The sequence below is a fragment of the Dysidea avara genome, chromosome 10 (genome assembly GCF_963678975.1).
Source record: "Dysidea avara chromosome 10, odDysAvar1.4, whole genome shotgun sequence".
Lineage (NCBI taxonomy): Eukaryota > Metazoa > Porifera > Demospongiae > Dictyoceratida > Dysideidae > Dysidea > Dysidea avara.
In genome coordinates this window covers 19,001,042-19,028,172 of record NC_089281.1, presented here as the reverse complement: position 1 = coordinate 19,028,172, position 27,131 = coordinate 19,001,042, and the positions used below count along the sequence as shown (strand labels likewise).

At 37.9% G+C, this 27,131-nt stretch overlaps 1 protein-coding gene across 1 annotated transcript; it reads left to right on the top strand.

Annotated features, from left to right (window-relative positions):
- Positions 1-16,040: 16,040 nt before the first annotated feature.
- Positions 16,041-24,997, top strand: LOC136236458 (uncharacterized). Its single transcript, XM_066026611.1, has 5 exons — positions 16,041-16,554; positions 22,103-22,384; positions 22,873-22,920; positions 23,159-23,203; positions 24,004-24,997. Exons 1-5 carry the CDS (start codon positions 16,201-16,203, stop codon positions 24,832-24,834), a joined length of 1,560 nt encoding a protein of 519 aa, XP_065882683.1. The 5' UTR covers positions 16,041-16,200; the 3' UTR covers positions 24,835-24,997.
- Positions 24,998-27,131: the final 2,134 nt, after the last annotated feature.

Below are 27,131 nucleotides of genomic sequence, written 5' to 3'. Positions count from 1 at the left end.
TTGCCAGCCATGTAGCTAAAATTCAATAACATCTTAAAGAACTAGTAGCTAGTGGAAACATATGGGTATCAGCTGCACATGATCAAATTTAGTGTTTTGAAGTGTAGCATAATTTACAGTCTCATGGCTCAAACTACACTAGCTGTCCATACAGTAGAGAGGGTAAGTGGGAGTGGAGAGGGCAAGTAGACTGACTCACCAGTGTATAGAGTGCATGTGCACTCAGCTGTATGTAATTCTCCAACTAGGGGGGCTCTAGATCTGGTGGCATATATACTCCCGGAACCCCTGGAAATTTTTGGAAAATAGCTATCACCACAAGATTGAATCTAGAAGCTATTTTTAACCAAATCTGGGTACAAGATAAATGAGTTCAGGTGGAAGTAATTTTAATTTGAATGAGTTCAGTAATTTTAATTTAAAAAAAAAAAACAGAACTATATACTGTTTCTTGTTATTGGATTTTAAGAAAATGTATAATAGTGGCCGGCTTGTCAAAGAGAATAAAGAGTGTATAGTTAATTGAATGTAAGGTCAAGGAGAATATTTAAAACACAGGATTGGATCTACTTCATATGTGGCCACTGTTCTGAAATGCAGGTTGCTATTTCAATCTAACTTTTAAAATGATGGATCCATCCATTATTATAATTGTTTTACAACTAGCTACTCTACAAATACAACTAGTTTTTGGCCACAACTAACCCCTTTTTAGCACACAATGATCATGACAACATAAATGCTGCAGTATAATTTTAAGCTTAAAGTTGAGCTTCAAGGGATTTGATAGTGCAAACTCCAAAGCTGCTAGATTTATACAAATGTAGCATGGGATTTGATCAAGCAAGGGAAACAAAAACGAACAGTTCTCAAATGTTGCAGCCTTGTGAATTTTATAAAAGCTAAGAAATTTACTATTATATAAGACTACTGTTTTACTTGCATGCAAGAGAAGCATTTCAACCCAAGAATCAAGTTTGTAGCAGAGCCTAAAAGACTTTAACTATTTGACAGAAAAGGTTATTTTCAGAATAGATTTTCAATTAATGATGTTTTATACAATTTATAGTATATTAAAGGTGTAAATCTTTTACCTGAAGTGATTGGTATATGGCAGGATGTTTGGTACAATGGTGAGGGTGGCAGTGTGCAGGTCTAGAAGAATAGGTTTAATTTCAGCTTACACTCTGGTAACTTCTTGAAAATTATAGTTTTCATGTTGGATGTTCTATTAGAGTAGTTGACTGTTCTATTAGAGTATTTCGGATTTAGCAACTTCTAAGGTAAGACTTACTCCAAAAGTATAATTTTGAACCCTTCTTAGTAATTCTTGGAAAAGATTAGCTATTTCCCTTGCTCTTTCCATCTTTTCATTGCCTATACATGTGTATAAAATGCAACTGCACCTGTACTACAGCTTCTAGAAGCTTCCTAGCTTTCCCATTGCCAGTTGTAAAATTTTGGAGGGGGGTGCTTCAGAGCCCTAAGCACCCCCCCTAAATCTGCCCTTGACACAAGTAGAAGTCAATCCACACCTGAAATGTGAAGCATGAGCTTTCTAGGGGAGTCTAGGGGAATCCCCCAGAAAATTTGGAAAAATTAACATTCTGAGATTGAATTTGATGGCAGTTGAGTTCAACACTGGAAGTATGAATGCTATATGCTAGAAAGAATCAGCTAGTATATTATAGTGTTAAGCTTCCAGGGGCAGATCTAGGATTTATGAAAGGGGGGCTAATTCAAGGTACTAATCTCTTGGGTGGAGGTGTGTGAAACATACTGGAACTAGTGGGGTCTGGGGGCATGCTCCAACAGGAAAATTTTGAAAAATAGATGCTAAAATACTGACATTTTCACATAAAATACATATTTCTACCTGTATATATTTTTTGTACTGTCTTTAGGTATGGCTCTCTGCAGCATTTGTTAATGGAAAGGTTTGGAATTCAGTCATCTAAGCACATGATGCACCCTCTCACAATTGTGTGCATGATAGAATAATCTAATCAAAAACAGCTAAGTTGTAAAAAAAGGTGCGGCTCCCAAAAAGGCCATGGTTAAAAAAGATGTGAGGTCCAAGGTGGCAGCCAAGAAATTGCTGTGATGGTAGGTTAATGGTAAAAATTTTAATAACGACAATTCAGGTGAATTTGGTGCTGCTTGGTCTTGGCACCAAATTCACCTGAATCGTCGTTATTAAAATTTTCACCATTAACCTACCATCACAGCCATTTCTTGGCCGCCACCTTGGATTTCACATCTTTTTTAACCATGGCCTTTTTGGGGGCCGCACCTTTTTTTACAACTTAGCTGTTTTTGATTAGATATCACTTCTTTTTGTATTTGTATACTGCAAACCCAGCCTATGGCTGGCTTTGGAGCCTTTTTAACCCATCTGTTTTTTTTCTTTACCACAGGAAGAAGAAAAGAACTTGAGGAAGATTTTTAATACTACAAATATTTTTGATTTTATTAGTAATTATATTACTGTATATACATATATTTATTAAATGCCAATTATTCCCCACAGGATAATTTCTTTGCAGCTGTTCTCTCTACTGGGTGACTTGAAATGTAGCTGAACTATCTACAGGATGGTTTCTTTGTAGCTGAACTCTCTACAAGGTGACTTGTTTCTAGCTCATCTCTCTATAAAGTGGTTTGTTTGTAGCTGAACTCTCTGCAAGGTAATTTGATTGTAGCCAAGCTTTCTACAAGTTTCTTTCTAGCTAATCTCTACATAGGTAACTTGTTAGTAGCTGAACTCTCTACAAGGTGACTTCTAGCTGATCTCTCTGCAGGGTGACTTTTATCTAGCTGTACTCTCTACAGGGTGATTTATTTGTAGCTGAATTCTCTACAGGATGGTTTCTTTGTAGTTGAACTCTCTACAAGGTTACTTGTTTCTAGCTGATCTCTCTATAAGGTGACTTCTTCTAGCTGATCTCTCTGCTGGATGACTTGTATCTAGCCAGGGTGATTTGTTTGTAGCTGAAGTCTCTACTGGGTGACTTTTTTCTAGCTGATTTCTCTACAGGGTGATTTGTTTGTAGCTGATCTCTCTACAGGGTAACTTGAACTCTTTACAGGGTGATTTGCTTGTAGCTGAACTCCCTACATTGTGTATAGTTTCAAGCTGATCTCTCTACAGGGTGTTTTGTTTGTAGCTGAACTCTCTACAGGGTGATATGTTTGTAACTGAACTCTCTACAGGGTAATTTGTTTGCAGCTGAACTCTCTGCAGGGTGATTTTTTAATAAATGAACTCTCTAGAGGATGATTTGTTTGTAACCGAACTCTCTACAAGGTGACTTCTTCTAGCTGATCACTCTACAGGGTGACTTGTTTCAAGCTGATATCTCTACAGAGTAAATTGTTTGTGGCTGAAATCTCTACAGAGTGCTTTTTTGTAGCTGAACTCTCTACAAAGTAACTTCTTCTGACTGATCTCTCAACAGCATGATTTTTTCTACTTGAATTGAACTCTTTACAAGGTCATCTGTTCATAGATGAACTCTCTACAGGGTGATTTGTTTGCAGCTGAACTCTCTGCAATGTGATTTTTTTTGTAAATGAACTCTCTACAGAATGATTTGTTTGTAACTGAACTCTTTACAATGTGACTTCTTATAGCTGATCTCTCTACAGGGTTACTTGTTTCTAGCTGATCTCTCTACTGGGTGACTTGTTTCAAGTTGAATTCTTTCTAGGGTGATCTTTTCATAGCTGAACTCTATTTATTTGGAGCTGAGCTCTCTACAGGGTGACTTGTTTCTAGCTGATCCATCTATAGGGTGACTTGTTTCTAGCTGAACTCTGTACAGGATGGTTCCTTTGTAGCTGAACTCTCTACAAGGTGACTTCTTCTAGCTGATCTCTGCAACTTGTTTCTAGCTGATCTCTCTACACGGTGATTTGGTTGTAGCTGAACTCTCTACAAGGTAATTGTTTGTAGTCAAGATCCCTGCCTGGTGATTTGTTTGTAGCTGAACTCTCTACAGGGTGATTTTTTGTAGCTGAACTCTCTACAGGGTGATTTGTTTGTAGCTGAATCCTCTGCAGGGTGTGATTTGGTAGTAGCTGTACTCTTTAAAAGGTAGTTTCTTTGTGTCTGAACTCTCTACAAGGTGACTTCTAGCTGATCTCTCTACAGGGTGACTTGTTTGTAGCTCGTTTCCTCTCCAGGGTGATCTGTTTATAGCTGAGTTCTCCACAGGGTAGTTTTTTTGTAGCTGAACTCTCTATAAAGTGACTTCTTCTAGCTGATCTCTCAACAGTTCTTTTAGTTGATCTCTGTCACTTGTTTCTCTCTACAGGGTGATTTGGTTGTAGCTGAACTTTTTACAAAGTGATTTGTTTGTAGTCGAAATCTCTACACGGTGATTTGTTTGCAGCTGAACTCTCTACAGGGTGGTTTCTTGTATATAGGGACCCGCCGATTATGCTCATAATTTTACCTATTATGCTATGCTGCACTGCTCAAAAATTCACCTATTATGCTTAAATTAATACTCAATATTTACCTATTATGCTCGATTATGCTCAATGTTCATGCCTTAGTTCATATGCTTTGCTACTAGTTTAACACCGTATAGAAAGAAAAAAATGAGTAGCTGGAACACAAATAATAAATTCTTGCTGCATGCCTGCATGTAAGAGAAAAGATCGATATACTCTAATAGAACAGTCAGTTTGATGATTGTTCTATTAGAGTTACTGACTGCTCTATTAGAGTATATCGATCTTATTTTGCAATTGTCATTTATCCAGCAAGAATTTACACTATCGTACAAATATTTAACCTATAATGCTGGCATTATGCTCAATGCTTTTAGGTACCTATTATGCTCAAAATTATGCCAGCATAATCGGCGGGTCCCTACTTGTATAGCTGAACTCCCTACAAGGTATAACTTTTTCTAGCTGATCTCTCTACAGGTGATTTGTTTCTACCTAAACTCTCTACAGTGTGATTTTTTTTGTAGTTGAACTCACTACAGGGTGATTTGGTTATAGTTGAACTCTCCGGCTACAAGGTGGAGAATAAACGTCTTAATGATTAAGACAAAATATACATTACAAGCATACAGGGGCCTAGACACAGGGGTACCATGTGCTGATGGATCAGTACAGGAGCCCTGGCAAGACTTACATTAACTAAAGGTAAATTAAATTACAATACACAAAAAAAAACAACAACTATATCTACATATATGTAATACTTAAAGTTTACCTAAGGTGGTCTAAAAGATCCCAGCCCGGGGAGGCTCTAGAATTAAAAATTCTGTAAGAACAGGACACAGCAATGCGAGCTGCCTGCTCAAACAAGGATCTTATGGTTTTCTTTGGCACTTCACAAGCAGTAGCCATTTGAGCAATTGTTTTGGCAAAAAGTGGCCTAAACAACCAATTTCAATTGGAACAAGATTGACAGTTAACCCAGAAAGCTGGAGGTCATATTGCAAGGAGCTATATCGATCTTCCTTTCTAGCTCTAGCAGCAAGAAGATGTTGCTGGGTATTAGTTGGTACTGTCAATTCGAACAAACAAATGGAATCATTAGAAACCAATACCAAGTCAGGCCTGCTGAGGGTGGAGGAAAGATTGGTTGGGATGGTACTATGGGGGCTGGAACTAGCTAGATAACCAGGAAGGTCAGCGTAAAGTTTGAATGTTTCAGGTAAATGCAGTTGGAGCCTATGAACAAGGACCTGTAAAACTGAATCATGTCTCCAGGTATACCTGCCTTGATCTAGAGCAGCAGGACAGCCAGTCAAAATATGGTTTGTTGTGGGTTGAGGAGCTTGACAAAGAGCACATCTAGGGTCAGTAATGATGTTCCATCTGGCCAGGTTCATAGGGGTTGGTAGAGTGTCACAACCAGCACGTAGCAGGAAGGACAGCTGTTTTTCAGGGAGGCCATACATCAGTCTCTTCCACAGAGGGCAAGCTTGCTCCAGAGTTACAGTACAATGTCTTCTAGCTGTGAACTCTCTCTTGTTTCTAGCTTATCTTTCACTTGTTTGTATAGCTGAATTCTTTATAGGGTGGTTTTTGGTTGCTGAATTCTCTACACAGTGACTTGTTTGTAGCTGAATTCTGTAAAGCATGACTTATTTGTAGCAGAACTCTCTACGGGGTGCATGACTTTTTTATAGCTGAACTCTCTTCAGTGTGATTTGCAATGTTCTGAATCATAACAGCGATACATTGTAGCTGAACTCTCTACAGGGTGACTTGGCTTGTAGCTGAGCTGTCTATAAAATCAACTGTTTGCAGCTGAACTTCCTACAGAATAACTTGCAATGAAAATTCTAAGTCATGAACGTAACTGAGTGCTCTATTAGGTTGACTGTTCTATTAGAGTATCTCGATCTTGCATTTGCTACACTGTACTACACATAGATGACATAGTTGGCTTTCGAATCATAATTCAATGGTTTGTACTCCGATTCTTCTGTACTACACTACTACTGCAAGCACTTTCTACGATTATTATTCCAGCCACGTACCAATTTTCACGAATTTTCAGCTCATTGCTTTAAGCGGTTTGCCTGGTAGGCGACACACCTTCGGTTTCGTGTCATATCTCCATGATCTTAATTTAGATTGTTGTAAAACCACAAAAAGGCACTCCTATAATGGTTGATCTATCCACAAACCGATTTTCAACTCATTCCATGAAGCGATTTACCCTGTAGGCGTGACAACAAATCGATCTTGTTTTACGCGAATAATCGGTCATAACTCCTGATTCATTTATCTCATTTACACCAAATTTGATACTGTAATTCGCTGTTGGACTGCCGTTATGTGTGCCAAAGTTCAAGGTGATCTGATTACGCGTTTGTGTTTTATAGCAATTTTTCCAAGTGTGCGAAAAGACGGCGAAGAATAAGAAGAACATATCAAAGATGGAGTCTATGGTTACACGCTATTTGAAGAAGTGGTTACACCTTCCACGAAGTGCTACACGTGTGATCCTTTATTATCCAGGGATCTGTTGTCCAAGCGTGTCTCATATTACAAGAGAAGCTAAGCTTAGCCTCCTGTCATGCATTAATGCTTCTTCGGACCCTAAGCTTCAAGAACTGGGTGTACATCTACACTTAGGGAAAGATTTTCTACAATTTCATGAGCATGATTATTCCATCCTGTTGACTGCTAGGAAGCAACTCTCTTCTTTGCCAACTGCTAGGTCTCTCTATGTGAGGGCTAAGAATCAACTGCTCATTAAAGTCAAGTCCATGCACCTCTGAGGATCATCTTCAAACACTTTCTGTCCAGTCCAAATTTGCAGACTCTGCTGAACTTGAGACCTCCTGTAGAACCTGGCACTGATTATTGTCCAGTCTCCATCCTGGCCAATTGTCATTTCTTTTACGGGCAGCTTCTGACACGTTACCAACTGCAATGAATTTATTTAATTGTGGTGGTGGAATATTCAGTTCAATGCAAAATGTACTCTTTGTGATTCTTCGCGCCCCACCACTGCTCATGTCTTAAGTGGCTGTCCAGCTGCATTATCTCAGGATAGGTACACTTATCGACATGACTTGGTACTTCAGTCTTTGGTCACCTACTTTATCAAAATTTTTACCAATTTGCCCATTTATTCGTGTCTATGCTGACCTTCCCAATTTGCGAGCCAGTGAGTCACCTTTGTCTACTATTCCAACAGGGGTGATGGTGACCCCTTTTAGACCGGACATTGTTATACACAATACCATCGCTTCCAGTTTGTTGTTATTTGAACTGACGTGCCCATTAGACAGTGCCCACCATTTTACAGAAGCTAGATCTCGTAAGCAAGATAAAATTGAGTACCACCAAATACTATCGGAACTAGATTGGCTAGATATTACCAACTATTATGAGACCCTTGAGATCAGTCTGCTAGGGCATTACCATCAATATTCTGTTACCAACACTTACAATGCACTCCGTTTTGTTGACCAGGATTTGTCTATTACCAAATCCTCAGTGAGACAACTACTAGATGATGCCTCAAAGGTGTGTGTTGCAGCATCCCAGAGAATTTTTATGGTGAGAGATTGCAGGGAGTGGCTGTGTCCAACCTAGTACTTGCGTAATTATTGTAGTCCTAATTTTTACTTGTATGTTATACATGTAGTTACTGTATAGCCTTATATATCTGTAGGTCATTTTCTTTTTTTTTCCGCCCTTGCCATGCCCACACTGGGTTCATTTACAAACCAGTATTTTGTGGTCGCATGAGACTGAGTTTTTTTTTGTGGATTTGTACTGTATGTCTTCTCATTATTTATTAATAATGGTTTCAATCAATCAGAAGAATCTAAACCAAAACAGCCAAGCTGTAAAAAAAGAGTGCGGCCCCCAAAAAGGCCAGGATGTAAAGAGATGTGAAATCCAAGGTGGCGGCCAAGAAATGGCTGTGATGGGCAAAACTTTTAATTACGACAATTCAGGTAAATTTGCGTTGCCTCCTCCACTAGGATTCGGCACCAAATTCACCTGAATCGTTACAAAAATTTTTGCCATTAACTTACCATCACAGCCATTTCTTGGCCACCACTTTGGATTTCACATCTTTTTACATCCTGGCCTTTTTGGGGGCCGCACTCTTGTTTTTACAGTTTGGCTGTTTTGGTTTAGATATCACTTCTTTTTGTATTTTAAGCCACAAAGCCAGCCATTAACTGGCTTTGGTGCTTCCTTCTAACTTGTTTTTTTCTTTTCTTTTCTGCAGGAATATCGGAACAAAGAAAGAAATTTTGTGTACAGTTTTTTGTCTGATTAAAAATATTTGTATATTTAACAATGAAAGATGATTTTGTTTCCAACACATATTTCTACAGGGTGATTTGTTTGTAGCTGATCCCTATAAGGTAACTTGTATCTAGCTGATATCTCTATACAGGGTGACTTATTTGTGGCTGATCTCTCTACAGGGTGATTTGTTTGTAGCTGAACCTTCTACATGATGGTTTCTTTGTAACTGAACTTTCTACAAGGTAACTTCTTCTGGCTGATCTCTCTACAGGGTGACTTGTTTGTAGCTGATCTCTCTACAGGGTGATTTGTTTGTAGCTGAACCTTCTACATGATGGTTTCTTTGTAACTGAACTCTCTACAAGGTAACTTCTTCTGGCTGATCTCTCTACAGAGTAATTTGTTAGTAAAGCTGAAGTCTTTACATGGTGGATTTTGATTGTTAAACTCGCTGCATGAAGACTTGTTTGTAGCAAAACATCTACAAAGAGTGAATCGTTTGTAGCTGAACTCTCTACAGGGTGCATGACTTGTGTTTATAGCTGAACTCTCTTCATTGTGACTTGTAATGTTCTGAATCACTACAGCAATATATTTGTAGCTGAACTCTCTATAGGGTGACTTGCCTTTTGCTGAACTGTCTATAAGATTAACTGTTTGCAGCTGAACTCCCTACAGAATAACTTGTAATGTAATAGAATTGTACATAATAATGGAGTAAATAAATTAACTGAATGCTCTATTAGGGTGACTGTTCTATTAGAGTATCTCGATCTCGCATTTGCCACACGGAGTTGGCTTTCGAATCATAACTCAGTGGTTTGTAATCTGATTGTTCTGTACTACTGCAAGGACTTTCTATGACGATTATTCCAGCTATACACCGATTTTCAGCTCATTGCTCTAAGCGGTTTGCCTAGTAGGCGTAAAAACTAATACTTGTTTTATTTATTCATAAAAATCGATCGCGTAATTGTGACTCAGGTTGGGTTTTGTGTCATATCTCCATAGTCTTTATCTCGATTCCTTTCAAACCATCAAAAGGCACTCCTACGATGGTTACTCCATCTACATAGCAATTTTCAACTCATTCCATGAAGCGGTTTACCCTGTAGGCGTGACAACAAATCGATCTTGTTTTACGTGAATAATCGGTCATAACTCCTGAACCATTCAACGAATTTACACCAACTTTGATGCTTGGATTCGCCTTTGGACTTCCTTTCTGTGTGCCAAATTTCAAGGCGATCGGAGCACGAGTTCGCGTTTTATAGCAATTTTTGCAAGTGTGCGAAAACACGAAGAAAAAAATAAACGAAGAAAAAAAATCGAAACTTTGGCAACTCGTATCTCGGAAATGGCTGGAGCGGTTTCCTTCAAATTTGGTATGTAGGCTCCCCTGGCTGGAGGGCAACTCTGTAGAAAATTTAGTTCCAATCGGATAAGGGATCACCGAGATACAAAAGTGTGAAAATGACGTTTTCTTTCTTCCTGTCAATATACCCACAGTGTGGCGCGCCGGCTTCTTGGGCCGCACGACACACTATCGTGTGTCTTGATAAGAAAAAAAACCGAAGAAATCAAAAACGAAATTTTAGCCACTCATATCTCGGAAATGGCTACGGTGATTTTCTTCAAATTTGGTATATGGGGTGGCCTACCTGGCGGGCACCTCTGCAGCGAAACTGGCTCCAATCGGATGAAGGATCACGGAGCTACAAAGGTGTGAAAATCGCGTTTTCTTTCTCAGTCCTGTCAATATATCATCTTCACTGACTTTGCAAAGGCTTTTGACACAGTACCACACCAACGTCTGCTGTACAAATTAGACTGGTATGGCATTAGAGGCAATTTGAAAAACTGGATCTCCTCATTTTTGAATCATCGAACGTAGTGTGTTCTGCTAGATGGTATTTCATCTCCCAGATGCCCAGTACTGTCTGGTGTCCCTCAAGGCACAGTCCTTGGCCCTACTCTTTTCTCCATCTATATCAATGATCTACCGTAATCCATTTTACATAGTTCTATTCTATTAAACTTTTCACTGATGACTGTATAATATATAAGGCTATCTGTATCCCTGAAGATGCTGAGAGGTTACAAGAAGATTTATGTGCATTACAAGAATGGCAGCAGAGATGGCTGATGAGACTAAATGTATCAAAGTGCTTTACCATGACTGTTTTACATCCTATAGAAGAAATAAAATCATTACTCCTTACAGACCACGTAATCATCTCCTCTCACCTGTTGAACATTACAAATATTTAGGCATCATTATTCAGAGAGATCTGAAGTGGCACCTATGCATATTCAATCTATCACCTCCAAAGCAAATCAGATGCTTGGTCTGCTAAAGCGTAACTTGAGGACATCATCTATTCACCTTAGAGAGAGAGAGCCTACCTTAGCCTAGTACGCCCTAAACTTGAATATGCAACTACAGTCTGGAACCCTCATTTAACAACTGATAAGATCGCTTTAGAAATGGTTCAGAGGTGTGCTATACGATATGTCAAAGGTATTTACTCCTATCATGCCAGTGTAACACAGATGGTTAACGAACTTAAGTGGGAATCACTAGAGTCTCGAAGAGAACAGCTCTCCTTAACTATGCTATACAACATTCTTAAACAAAATGTCTATTTACCACCTGAATACATACCTGAGTTTCATCTGCAGACATCACAGTACCAGCTACAGACCAGATCATGCCATATGTTCAAACTCATTGAACCATTTTGTAACACTGACACCTACAAGTACTCCTTTATACCATCAACATCAAGGCAATGGAACATACTACCTCGCTACATCTTTGAAGCAGAAAACACTGACATATTCAAATCTCTGCTACGTAACTATTATTTTGCAATCAATAGCTAACATTATTTATTATATCTGTGTATATTCTTCTGTTTGTGAAGTTTTCACAGCAATAATAATAATAATAAAATGTACTCACAGTGTGGCGCACCGGCTTCTTGGGCCGCACGACATACCGTGTGTCTTGATAATGTTAAAACGGGAAAATTTTGAATTTGAATGATACGAGATTGAATCTGAGAGCATTTTCAATGGAAAGTTTGTACCTGAATTAAGCATACTTGTACAGAAGATGAGTCAACTTTTAAACAGACCAGTACACTTCATTGTATGCATAGGCGCAAGCAGATTTGGAAACTTCTATGTTCACACTGAATGTTCTATTAGAGTAGTTAGGTGACTGTTCTATTAGAGTATGTCGACCTTGTACACCTCCAACTGGGTCCTTGTTGCATATAAATCCACTGATAACGCCTAGGAAAGATGTTTATAAGGTGGGTTTATGAGTGCTTGTATTATCAGTGATCAATAATTATGTTAAGACAAAATTTCATTATAATCCCGCATATTGATCAAGTAAAGCCTAAAAGGGGAGGGGGGGGCTGAAGCCCCCCTCCCTGGATCCGCCTCTGGCTTCCTCAAGGAAATTTTTGAAAAAATAAACTTTCTGATATTGAAGTTAGTGGCAATTTGACTAAAATATGTACCTTTTTATGAAAATTCAATGCTGGAAGCATGAATGTTACTGAGCTGCATGGTAGCTATAAAGTCTAAGGAAATTTTGAAAATTTACCTTTTGAGAATGTTCAAATATTACCAAGCTATAAACAGAATTAGCATAAGGTCCTCTGCACAAGCATCACAAAATATTTAAGCATAGAGATAATCCTGGATTGTACTGCGTGATTTTATATTTCCAGATAATTTCTAGTCACTAGGGCGGGGAAAAGTCCGTAACTCAATTTATAACAGGTGTTTTTGTATTTTAAAATGACAAACAGTGTTTTATAATTATACTACTATTGACTGTTTGTTAGAGTAAATGACTGCTTTATCAGAGTATCTTGATTTCTAAATGTAGAGGTTGCTCTAACCCACCTAGTTTCCCTTGTGCTATGCCTATATATGGGTAACAATTTGCTAGACAGATTTATTATGTGCTATACATAGTATAAAAATCTTTGAATTATGTCTAGGGTGTCTAGAAATGTTCAATGAGCAACACTATAAAAATTTTAAAAGGGGGCCAGTACTGCCCCACCCACCATCCTACATAATTATGCAGTGTAGGTATATAGGTACTTAGCTACATGCATATGGCTGTATATACTATCAAGAGACAAGTGTCAGAAATTCTCTGTGGATTTTAGTATGGCCCATCCAGCTAGCTGTCTGCAAGATGTTTACTTTATCCTGAGCCATGATAAGCTATACTAATAACAGTATGACTTTTATAGCAATATGAGTTCACAAATATAACCAAATTAAGGTGCGTGTATGTGATTGGGAGTGTGCATGGAACTAACATGGGACAACCCATACACCTAAGCATGCAGACTATAATTATATCTGAATTCTGCAATTTGGATCCACCCAATCTGATGCAATCTTATAGCCTCTCCAATCAGTACATGCAACTTTACTCATAACTTACCTAGATAGCAACTGGGAGTATATACGGAAAACCTGGAATGTTGGATCAACTGGAACAGTGATATTTTTGTGATTGGAATCACGTGCAACTTAAATCTTTGTTCACTTGAAGCTGTTGGATAGTGCATGTGGCAAAGTTTGGAGTCATCAAACTTAAGATACTTAGTATCTGGAAAGGCTGTAAGGCTGGTTTTCCAGACTGGGTCACATATATTGTGTACTGGGTGTTGGATGTAAAATTGCAAAATTGGTCAGTGTATAGTCTGGTTATATTTGCATCATCATGGCTTTGTGATATAGTCCTAGTGTTACATTACAAAAATTTCTAATAAGATAATTTACTGACATCACATGGCTTTGTGTGTGGCTCTCCCATTCACTACAACCCTCCACCTATAAAGAAACCAGTCAAGTACATACTTATATGGGTAAAGCCTTTATGTTACACAACAAAATAATGCACATTATGCATTATAAGGATGCTTGGTTTGTTCCCCTTGTTTGAAGATACAGGAGTGGCCATATCTTGTTTCATCAGTAATTCAAACTTTCAGTGCACTGATGCAGTGTAGCCATACAACAGTGTAGTCGTACAAATGATTCACAAGATAGTTAAAGTTGAATAGCAATACCTGTAAAATATAGTAGCTAATTATAACACTAAGTCCGGCAGTCCTTTAACTCTTCTTTGCTAGAAAAAATTGATTATGGGATTGGCTGTCTTCATTATTGTATTATATTCCTTAGTCTAGTAGGGAATATATAATTTATTGTCTGTGATGCTTTGTAACTGATATTAGGCAAGGCGAGAAGCAAGGGCACTTTAATTCAGTGCTTTCTAACATTTCATGACAAGAGAAACCTTATTTATATGATATATCCTACTTCAGCTGATTCTACTGACCTGGGCAGGCATTATTTAGAACTTCTGATAAGACTTATTTCAAACTGCAACTAAATGTCTACAAAGAACGCTGCATCTCCCAGTAAGCAGAGATTATTAGGCATGCTAATATTACCTCACCGAATTCTAAGAAGCAAAAGGACATGAACATGCAAAGAAGCTGAAACTGAACCAGAGGATATAGCTAGCTATGTGCTGTGTGTAATGAGCCAATCTTAGAATGATCAGAAACTAGTGATGGACAAGGGGCTATATTTTGTGAAGGTTGTTGTAATGCCTGGATGCATCGAAAATCAGAAAATGCAGTGGACTGTCTTCAACCTTATTTGATATCCTTGTCATAGTAATGAATCGAAAGAACCTTTCCACTGCTGTCGCTGCATACACATCAAAGAGATGAAATTAACATTCTAAAACAACTTGTTGCGGAGCCTTTGACTGAAAAAATTTCTAGCTTAGAATCCAAGACTAACACAATTGCAACTTCTGAAATTTCGAATTTAATAGAAACTAACCACTCCATCAAAACTTTCAAAACTCCAATAATCACCTTCATACTCCTTCCTATGGTCTTGTTGAACCTCATAAGACTTAGTCTAATAAACTGTTTATTGTGGTCATGTATGGAATCCCAACCAAACAGTTCAAGAGCAACTAAACTAAAGCATGACATGGAAGCCATGCAAGATGTACTCACTAATATTGATCCTGCTCTCTCCAAGTCATCAATTAGGGATTTCATCGACTGGGAAAATACAATACTTCCAACCCAAAACCCAGACCTATATTAATAAAATTTACTCGCACCTTTGATGCAATGTTTATCTTATCTAAAGGATCTTCAGTACAAAACAATTTCTAATCAAATCAATCATGACCAGAGAAGAAAGAGCAATCAAAGCAGTCTGTCTGAGAACAAGGTGGCAATTAGCTCAGAATGGCACTGACAAGAAGCTTGTCAAGCTAAGAGGAAACAATATTTATGTCAATAAGAGTCTCTTTGGCACAAATAAAAGGTCCGACAGCACAGAATCATATTATGTAATGACTCCAGTCACCACCAGTGATCATCAAGTTATTAACTTCAACGATAAAAGCAACTGTACATGTTACTTAACTCCTTGCTCATGAATTCATCAGTCACAGCCACCCACCTTCAATCTAAACTCTCCTTAGCAACAGTACGTGTGTATGTAAATACACATGTATTTAGGGTAATGTACAAGGATGCTGGTGCATGTTACCTTCAGGCCTTTGGTGTGTTTACGCCATAAAGTTTAAATAAATCACTGATGTTATAGTAGCTACAGTATATAGACTTGCAACTATATGTACTGATACACTGTAAATAATGAAGCGTCACAATAGTGTGCCCTGCGGTGATATCAAATCAGCACACTTTGGTGTCACAGTTTTTTACAGTGTATGTACTGTCTATAGCTAAAATTGTACAATATACAAACTGCACAATTCCTTTTATATTGCAAATTGCACAATATTATGTCTTTCTCTCTCTTACATCTTTTAAAGAGGCTGTAGGGCCAGGTGTCATACAGATCTTCAGCACTTGTGCTGTAAAGCCTTAATAAATAAACAAATAAATAAAATACACAACAGTGAACTAACAAAATATCACTTGTCAGCTAACTACATTATAGCTATTATAGCTAGTGACTAGACTATAGCTGTTTATTAATTACCTTTGGGACAAACGCTCTTGCACAAATCCCGCATTCCAGATGTGCAATCCCCATCGAGCAATCGGACCAATGCCAGTCTATCTCCCCGATCTCTCGCTTTTGCACGAATCCAATTGCAAGTAGATAAACCGGGAAACGAATGATCGCGTGTGGTAGGTAGACGCCCTGCCGGTTGCTAGGTATTACGTCACGCCGTGATGATTCATTAATTCATAAGAACGGAGAATGATATCTGACAATTATGAACCATACCAGTCGCTGTGTCGACATGCTATAGCTGCTGTACTGTGAAGTTAATAGTTGGAGTTCGTATTGATTAGCTGATCTGTATACTTGATTCTGCACCTGCGTCAGCTGTTGCCGATGGATTCTGCGCTAAACGAGCTTCTACAAACCCTTCAAGGAGAAGCTATTATGTCCATCGATTTAAACAGCTTGCTTCCTGAATTACGTAAAAGAAATCTGGTAACCCATGAAGAATTTTGTCGGCTATCTGATTCCAGAAGAAGTCTACATGAGAGGAAAAGAACTTTACTAACTATCATTCAAGGAAAAGATGAAAGAGGTTTTGACTCATTTGTAAAAGCTTTACAAGCAGAGAGACAGCACACCACACATGGAGAATTTGCTGAAAAGCTGGTTAAAGCAAAGACTATTATAAGGAATCGGCTAGCTGTTATGCGGCGTCCAAAGCCACCTCCTCGACCTCCTAAAAAGGTACCCTTTCATACAGTTAAGACTACAGATTTTGATTAATGCCTTGTTAATAGACTATAAACCTATTCTGGGTTATGTAGTCTCAGTTAATTTTAGCTATTTTGTGTCTCTACCTTATTAATAATTATAGACCACTTTGCAATAGAGGCCATTCAAGTATTAAAACATTGGCACAACCTTAACCTGTTAGCTAATATTGGCTTCTTAATTGCTATAACTGATTGCTATAACTGATTACTCACACTTCTCTGGGTGTGGACGTAGTTTAATAAAATAAAAATAGTGGTTTTTTCTATCATCTAAAATCTGTTGTATTTCCTGCTCCAAAAAGTATCCCAAACAGCAGCCTTCGCACTTTTCCTACATGCCAACTTGACAGTACTAATTAGGCCATCATTAATTTGTTTGTTTCCCATCACAGAGTGTAGTAAAGCTGATGTAGGTGGAATGTGAAACATAAATCTTAATTATACAACTGTTTTAAATGATACACTATACTACTTCTAAGATTGTTCCAGTCATCCTTAGTACCAAAATAGGTGACAAGACCTAAACAAGGCTTAAGTAATTTAAAGGAATGATCCTTGGTTTGTGGCTGCTGTATTGGAGTATCTTGATGTTGAGAGGGGCAAACACTGTAAGTGTCCCTGTTGAACAAGAGTGGAGGGATTCCAACCCTCAGTTATCTTTCTGCTGTGTTGGCCATTCTGAGCCCTCTATCATGAAATAGTTTATTCACGTGATCTATAACCCAATAATCAAAATTTGGTTTGGCTATCAAAAAATTTATGTGGGCACTGACGGGAAGCAAGGAAATGAAGGAATAAAATGATGATGGCCTGAGTCAAACCCAAAAATGCCTTCAGAGTGACCATGCACAAACATTTCCATAAACCTTCTATGAAATTGTTTCAGACTGATTTTTCTACTAACTTACTGACTTTAGCCTAGTATAATTCGACCATGGTTTTTTCACCGTTCAACATTGCTTAGGCCAAAGGTATGCCTTTTTACCTAACTCAGGTCTTACCTTCGTCTCCCATTTCTTTCTTCACTACTGCATTGATTGGCAGGTAGTGCATCATGGCTCCAGTGCTGGCTACTGCATGCAGTATCACGAGAATCATTCGTATTTTCTGTAGTGAGTGGATTGATTGCAGAAGTGTGTCTTGTACTTTTTAAAAATGACTATTTAACTTTTCAGTATATGATAGTCAGGGTGGGTGTTCCCTTGTATACACAGTTAATAATTTTATAGTCTGTCTTTCCTTTGATGCAGTATACACTGGTTCAGCAGGTATACAGAAAAGAAAATAAACATGTATATATAAGGAAAATTACATATGAGTAGAAAGCATAGAAAAGGGAGATTGTCTAAATACAACTGTGCAGTTCAATATAATAATGAACATATGATTCCTTCAGTCATGTATGATTCCCGCTCAAATGTAAAATGTCACATATCTAGCTACTTGTATTATAAGTTGTGGCAGTGTACATGCTAGCTGTCTGTCTGTCCGTACATATTTGTGCTACTATCGGTAGCCATCAGACAGTTTAAAAATACTAAATCAAACCCAGTCATCAAGTCAAATGATCATTTTACTACATTATTTCAGGTTGTGCAATCATAGCACATAACTGCAATATTAGATGCTTGAGCACTACTACATAGCTCCTATCCTGAGCGGTCAAATTCTGGCGAGAAAGAAAATTCCCAGCAAGGCAGATAGACCATGTAGGGACCCAAGTCAAGAGACTTGTTCCAAGTGCTGCCTAAATTCAGTGTATATATGATATGTGTATTTGCATGACGTATTCCATGTTGGCTTGCATGACTATAATCATGAATGACTCCGGTTGACTGATCATCTCACACAATCACGCAAAAGGGACTGTCATTTGTCACACCACTAGAAAGTGGTGTCTTACAAAGTCCACCACAGGGAGATAAACAGTATGGGTCCCTTGATCATGCATATACACAACAGAAATGAATTGATTTTTTAGTAGTACTTAGGGTGACCAAAATTTAAATAGAACTACAACTTCCTCTAGCTGTAAATGCTAGTTATATATTACAATAGTCTCATATATTTTGTGTTTTACATGAAACAACATAAGCAGTGTTGGGTGTAACGTGTTACGTAATATTATTACTTTTGTGGTACCTAAGTAATATAACGAAATACACTATAAAAACAGGTAATGTAACTCAAGTTATTTTACTTACAAATGTAACCATTACCTAAGTAATATAGTTACTGTAACAAGTCTAATATTACATAATATTATTTCTACAAGTAACGAAGTTACTAATCTCGTTAATTATCCTTTGAGTAACGCCTAGCCACAATGAAGTAACGAAGCCTACTGAATGAAGCTTATTCACCAGCTTCTTACTTATAACCAAGATTTGCACATTGTCCAACAACACAATCATGTCACGTGATAAGGTGGTAGTTTCACACGTGACAGCTTAAGGCTGTGAACACAAAGTAATATAATATGTAATATTATTACAGTTACTTTATTTTATGGGTAATATGTAACTGTAACTAAATAGTTCAGTTGCAAGTTATATGTAACTAGTTACTTTTACAAAGTAACTTTCCCAACACTGAACATAAGTTAAATTGAAGTTATGCATTGTAATTTACTTATGGGATAAAACTTAACATTTATTGCAAGGGAATAGAGAAGTGTTTTCCTGTGGTGCTGGTAGGTCAGTGATGCCAGGGCCTAGATGTATGACAGCATAACTAGGTATAATTTTATGCAGAGGGAAGGCATTACCTTAGTGTGTGTTCAGAGGGTCTGGGGGCATGCTTCCCCTGACCCTTTGAAATTGAATCTAATTTCAGCAGTTTATCAGACCATTTGGTTGTCACTCAATAATACAGTATCTCAATCTTGATATTAATTTTACAGTGAGCTTTTCAGTTACTGAGTACATACCACCCAAAATTAGACCCACTAGAATTGAATCTAATGATTTTATAAGATTATTAGAATATTAATTATATTAATATTTGGTTGACTGCTGTATTGGTATGTCTGCTTTATTAGAGCATCAATCTTGCAAGGGGGTGACACAAAGGCAATCACTGTAGGTAGTTCTGCGACCATGGTCAAAGTCTAAGTCAAAGCCACCAAAATCGTGCCAAGTCAATGGTCAAGGGTAAAAATTTCCAACCCACAATCGAAAAGTACTGAAATATTGTTGCTAACTGAGTCACTGGTCAAAGATCAAAAAGGCTCTTGATTACAGGTCAAAGTGAAATTTCTGCCAGTCAAAGCAAAATTTCGTCCCAGTCGCAGATCTACCTACAGTGAGTGCCTGTGTGTCACCCTCTTGATCTTGATATTATTCATTATTAATGTCCAGTTACGTAAGTAGCCTGGGTTCTAGCTGCATACTTGGGTGCCAATAACTTCCTTGTAGTATTTCAGTAGTAACACAAAACTATCAAAGTTTGACAATATAAAGGAACAGAAACAAGATTAAAATAGTACAGTATAGCTAGACAATAGAAAAATTTACACTTATTACTGATAAGTGGAGGAAGGAGAACTATAGGGTATGGAACCAGAAAGAAACATTATCATTAAATAAGGTGGGGGGTTATTAATGTAGGACTAAAATGATATTCAGCTTTCATCAAGAGAACATAATTGATATTATTACAGCAGGAGTAGTAGTTTCCAAGGCAAAGCTACATGCTAGGATGAGTGTCTACAACCAATAATTATTCTACAGCTGCTGCAATATAACTGACTTCTTTCCAAGTGAAAAAACTTGCAGCTACTTTACTGTAGCATTAAGTGTGGACAAACTGTTCAATTGGTAGAGCATCTGTTTTATCTGAAATAAAGAGACCTTAGAAATCCAAGCATTTATAGCAATATATAATCATCCTATGTGAATGACTGTTCTATTGGAGTAGCTATTTTAATGCTGTACAAAAAATTTTGTATAAGAAATTTTTGTATAATATTTAGGCAGGAGTCTATTGCACTTTTTAATATTCCAATTATTCTTTCTGGCAATTCTTTTTGAATTTACCTATCATTCCCAAAACTATTCCTGGAATTTGTGCAAAAAACAAGCATATTAGTTAGAGTTTAACATAAGTGACTGGCTGACTGCTCTGCTATAATTACAAGTACACCAAAAAAATTTGGAATTTTTAACTAGAGTAGGGACCATAGCACATAGATAAAAGTACTGAAACAAATTGGAGTAGTCCATGACATTAAATCACAATATAACAATAAGAAGTGTTATATCCCTACTGTGTATTGGTGTGCTTGTTTGTTGACTTTTTTGTAAATAATTATTATGACTGGTGACACACATACTGCATCTGAAATGGTACCACGCACCCCAGCTATGTCAATTAACATCTGAAAAGTGAAGTATCCATTACGTTTTGTTGTCAGCTATGTTCAACCCATTACACAGCATTTAGAATCAAGAACTGTTCGAAAAGCACTGCTGCAATCCCTGCATACTGAAAGAAATGGCACTGCGTGTCCCAGTTATATCGATTATCGTCCGGATGAAAGTGAAGTATCCACTACGCTTCATTGTTGGCTATGTTCAACCCATTACACAGCAGTACGAATCAAGAACTGTTAGAAAAGTACCTCTGCTACCAAAATAGCCACTATGAAAAATATGGATGATTTCCGTTTTGAAGGGAAGCCACGTGCTACCACCAAATCGACACTTTTCACTGTCAGCAAAGATGAATGGACGCAAAGGAGGACACTGATAAGTCCATGAAGAATGCATTGTACGTACTGCAGTATGCCAAAAGGTACCTCTCGGGATTGAACAGTGAAAAAATCAAGCCCATAGCATTAGCCGTTATCGACTTATACTTATCTGAGGCATCAGGCAGTCAGTCAGTAGAAAATTCCATTAATTAAATGTTTTTAAAATTCCGTAGCAACTTTTTGAAAGTGTTTTGGGTCGATCTGAAAGCTTGTTTGGGCTTACTTTTACCTAACCAATAGCTTGGGAAATTGAGGCTTTTTTTGGTGATGCTATTTTTGTGGGCCACGCCTACTCCTTTGTGGTCCCTACTATACAGTACAATAGTACTGTATGATACTATTGTACTGTATGATACTATCGTACTGTATCATTAGAATTATAGGACTTGAAGTTGACTGCTCTATTAGAGTATAAGTGACTGCACTCTCTATTAGAGTATCGCGATCAACTGCTTTTATACTTGCACTGTTTCAGTGTTGTGTCCAAAAGATTTTTGCATTACACTACAAGAAAAACTTTTAATTTAGCAATAATTATTCCTAGAACTCATCCAATTGTTCTGGAATATTCCCCAATTTCTTTCCACTACCTATTATTCCCTAAATTATTCTGGCATAATAGATGCGTCCCTAATGATATTTGCATACATAAATTATTTTACAACAAGAAAAAAGTGAATTACAGTAGCTTGACATATAATTTGTAAATAATATCTTTGATTTGCAAATTATAAAACACTAAATTCATTTGTTTTTGTGTCTATAGCCAAATTTGCAAGATATTGCACCAAAAGTGATCCTAAATGTTGGTCCCACAAAGCAAGTCAACTCTGAACAGCAAGTCATGGCTACATCAGAATATTTATACATACAAGGTCAATTAAGACAAATAACCAACAACTTTGGGAAAAAGTTTGATGAAATGAATGCCAAGCTAGATGCTGTGCAGTCTGCAGTACAGCTATTGACCCACACCATGGTGACAATTCAGGAAAAACTAGGGCAAACACAGACTTCTACAGTAAAAGAGTCAAGAGGCTTTTGCGAGGTATGTTCATCAACACAGATGTATATACTACTTTGTAAATCTTGAAATTATCTTAATTTTATAATCTGTATAATATCTCAAGTATAACTTCATGTACGTACATGTATCTAACTATCATTGTGTTCATTGTAATTGTTTACTTACACTTACTGGCTTTGCAAAAACGCTATGTGCTTAGTGTTAGGGCAAAGTAGGCAAATGTCACTATTGCCCCTTGGGGTGTGTCACGGCAACCAACATGTTAAAGCACAAAAGTGAACAAAAAGACAAGAAAAATGAAAGGTAATAAGTTTATATCTAGCATGAAGCTTATATATAAGGAAGAATCCAAAGGAGTAAAATACAAGTGTCATGTCCACAAGTAAGAGAATCTTTATGTCTGGAGATATAATAGAGCACAGTCATATATGCACTCTAATAGAACAGTCCTGGAAATATTATATCATAAGCTATCAATACAGCTTTGTATTTGTGTCTTTTGTTTACAGAGTTTTGATGATTCTTCTCAAGAGTATGAATATATTGACATGGACACTGTAAGTTGTGATATGATCTGTGATCTGTAACAGCTACTCCACGTGCACTCAAATTAGATGCAATTTAACATTCAGTGTTGTGTTGATATTGTTGCACAAATTATTACTGTGTTATCTGTATATTTTGTAATGATAACTTAGCTCAGTATAGTTCAGTACAAGCTTTATACACAAGCATTGATGTACAATCATTGCAAATGTGTATGAGATAGTATGAATTATACTATTGCTTTAATAGGACAATGAAAATGACTGTTCCCATCAACAGCAAAGCTTTAACCAGGTATTCTATTGTTTGTTGAATGCTGCATCTACAGATGTTTACACTTCATCGCATGAGTAATACTGCCCCACATAATGTGATTAAAGTCCTATAACTTATAGTGGACTAGTATAATTATGTTGCAGTTTCCACTGCATTTGCCTGAATTGTTTGAGTACCTTAGCCAGTTATTGTCACCGATCATAGGTCAGATGCATATGTGATGCGACAGTTGGCTTTTAGTTGTCACTTCATCACCATAATAATTTTTAGTATGTAGCTTCCAGGGTTGTTTCATCATGATCAAGTATATATACAATAGCACAAAAGTTATTTTCATTTTGAACTGACTGTAGTGTGTATTGGCCTGGTATTTGGAAAGTTCCAGGTTTGATACCCTTGCAGCTATGCCAAATCAGTGTTTTTGTCATTTCTTTGAGTAAGAACCTTTACTCCCATTGGCTGGTCTACCCAGCTGTTCAAATGTGACCTGATGTCAACTGGGGAAGCAGCTGTAACGTCAATGGATACCTGGTGAAAATTGGGGGAGTAAATGCCAACTGTTCAGGGCTTGCATAGTGGGTGAAGGTCCAGATGGGGCTTCAGGTGCCCACACTGTCACCTGTGAGACATGGCACAGCCTCCTGCAGGTTACTAGTCCTGCCCCAGGAGGATTTTCTTGCAATGACTCATATCAACTGAGTAGAGCACAGGTGGTCCACTGAGTAGGTGTGACCATGCTAGCACAGCTGTTCAACACTTTACTTTGTGTGTGTGTGTTTTCTTGTCACCTATAAGTATGTGTATTTTCTCTGATGCAGGCTGATTATGTTGAGATGAAGATACTGGCACAAGTACAAAGTGGAGAATTTTGGCTAGCTGTCAACAAAATCAACAGGTCCAAAGTCGTGGTCAAAAAACCCAGACCATCAATTTCTTCACAAATTTTGGGTCGAGAAATCAATTGCTTGAAGTCCTGCCAGCATCCTAATATCATTCGGTTTATTACTGCTAACATTGATCCAACAAAGGAGACTTATTTGTTGTACTTTGAGTATGCTGAAAGAGGACAATTAAAAACTTTCTTACAGAATGAAAAAGCTAACATAAATACCCCATTACTGTTCTCCATGGCAGCAGGTGTGGCTTGTGGAATGGTGGAATTAGAGCGAAGAAAAATTGTCCATTGTGATCTACGAGCTAATAACATTCTTATTGATGGTGACTTGGTTTGCAAAATTGCCAGCTTCAGCAGAGCGCAATGCCTAAAAGACACAGAAAACTATAAAGTTTGTAACGTTTTTCAGTTAACCACCAGATGGCAAGCCCCAGAAGTTCTCAATGGAGGAAAGTTCAGCAACCAATCAGATGTGTGGTCATTTGGTGTGTTCCTTTATGAAATCTTTTCTTATGGTGGTATTCCATATCCAGGCATGAAAGCCAATGAAGTAAAAAGCTTTGTTTTGGGGAAGAGGAAGATGGAAAAGCCAAATGAATGTCCCCCAGAGGTTTATGACCTGATGAAAGAGTGTTTCCACTATCGCACTGACCAAAGACTTCCTTTTACTTCAGTATACAAAACACTGATGCAACTTCATGGCAACTTCTTCAGTAAAGCCTGGGGTAGAATGGCAGGGGAAATTGAAGACTGACATGTTTCATAATTGTGATTTGATCACATGCATTTGTATTGTACAAAGCAGTAGTTAAGCAGTTCTGTTTTTGGTATGTGTAATTGTTTTTATAACTATACATTCATATTTTTTAGATTTCAGAAAGTGAATATATACAAGTTGTGGCTGTAATGATATAGATGTGGCTAATATAAGTTGTGGCTATTCATACAGTGCAGCTACACTTGTTTAATTTGTTTTTGCTTTAGCTATGCATTATAGAGGGATATATGCTACCAAGATTACACACTAGGTATGCATAACATTTTCAATTATGTCCCAGTCTGTAATACATTACCTAATGGCCATGTTGGCTCCACTGCTGTACTGTCCTTATTGGACTTACTGCACACCTGAAGTTATGTACATGTACAATACATATCACTGACACTGATTATGTAATTGTTCAGACACTACAACTTCGTATCCCATTGGCACACTCAGAAGGATTATCATTCCTGAATGCAGATCCCTATACAGTATCCCTAAATTTTGGTGTTGATAGGTAAAGTAGGTGCTCTCATACACACACACACACACACATACAAAAACACACAAGCAAAAGCAAAGCCTATGGCAGCTATATGAAGCACAGCTATTGCCTCCCAGCAAACCAGCACTGGGATGCCTGTGCACCACTCAGGTGCTTGAGCCTTGTGCAGGCAAATCCTCCTGGAGCAAGGCTAGTAACCCTCAGGAGGTCTCATGGAGAGAGGTCATGGAACTCAAAGTTCCACAACGACCTCAACACTGCTAAGCGAGACAAGGACAGTTGGGCATTTGCTTCCCCAGTTAATACCAGGTACCCATTGATGTTACAACTGGGTGGGCTGCTTCCCCAGTTGACACTAGGAAACTAGGTCCCCAGAAACAGCTGGGTAGACGAGTAAATTAAAGTTTCTAGCTCAAGGAAGCAACAACAACACCAAAGTGGTGTAACCAGGAATTGAACCTGGGACCTTTTGATTACCAGGCAGATGTCCTAACCACTTGGCTATGCTGCCACACACACACACACACACACACACACACACACACACACACACACACACACACACACACACACACACACACACACACACACACACACACACACACACACACACACACACACACACACACACACACACACACACACACACACACACACACACACACACACACACACACACACACGCACACGCTGTATACCTAATGCATGCAGCTTCAGTTTCGTCCCCAAAGAATGTGTAAGTTATACATATATTGTTACAGAAGCCAAGTAACATGCATGCATGCATGCATAGTAAAATTATTGCATTAATAATTCATTACATTATGGTATAAATGGCTTGAATTTCCATCACATATCAAAGTATGACTAGCTAGCAGTGATGAGCTAAGTGATGTCAAGCATAGCTGAACCCTATACATTAAATGAAACAAACACTTATATGCAATTATGCATGTTTTAAAGCATGTGCAGCTATCTAATAAACCAGAAGATCTGTGAATTGCATTTGCATGAAACATATATACCATAAATCATCTACAGCTGCAGTTATATTGCATAAGTTATGACACTATTCAGGGGCGGATCCAGAGTTTGGAAAGAGGGGGGGCACCTTGCTGAAAAGCAGTTGAAGACCAAAAAAAAAAAAAAAGGGTCACAACAATAATAGCTAGTTATCCTTTACCAAATATATCACGTCTGTTATGTAAAATAAAATCCTATTTATAGCTTCATAGGTAAGCTACACTGCCTCATGTACGTTGTGACTGCTTTATTAGAGTAATCGACTGCTCTATTAGAGTATCTCGATCTTGTATGCAATTTCTTGAAGGGAGGGGGGGAATTTGCCCCAAATGCCCCATCCTGGATCCGCCATTGCTATTGGCTAAGTTTTAATTGTTAGTTGCATGCTGGAGAATTAAGACTAAGGTAATTGTCCTATTGATATATAGCTATTCCTATCCACTACCTATATTCTAGATCCTAAAGCGTTTTGGCTCATGTACACTCAGAATGCCCACAACTCAAATTTTTAGCTTACATGCAACAGTAGTATTACAGAAGTAGGTTAGTAGTAGCAAATTACAATCTCACTAGGAACCTGCAAGGAGGCAAAAGCTGGAACCTGGCGATGAATTGTGCCTCCTTAGATATATACCCAAAATTCATTGCTTCCCAATGCTAATTTATGTGAAGCTACAATGCAATTACCCTTAAGGGTTTTGATGACTGGGAAGAACCAGTGTGCTTATGTTAGCTACCACTACTCAGACTATAGTGTCTA

Bases quoted from the DNA above. Each gene is read 5' to 3' on its own strand.
- LOC136236458 (XM_066026611.1), top strand. From the start codon at position 16,201: ATGGATTCTGCGCTAAACGAGCTTCTACAAACCCTTCAAGGAGAAGCT. The intron at 22,385-22,872 runs GTATGTTCATCA...TTTTGTTTACAG, and splicing joins AGTCAAGAGGCTTTTGCGAG to AGTTTTGATGATTCTTCTCA. The intron at 23,204-24,003 runs GTATTCTATTGT...TCTCTGATGCAG, and splicing joins AACAGCAAAGCTTTAACCAG to GCTGATTATGTTGAGATGAA.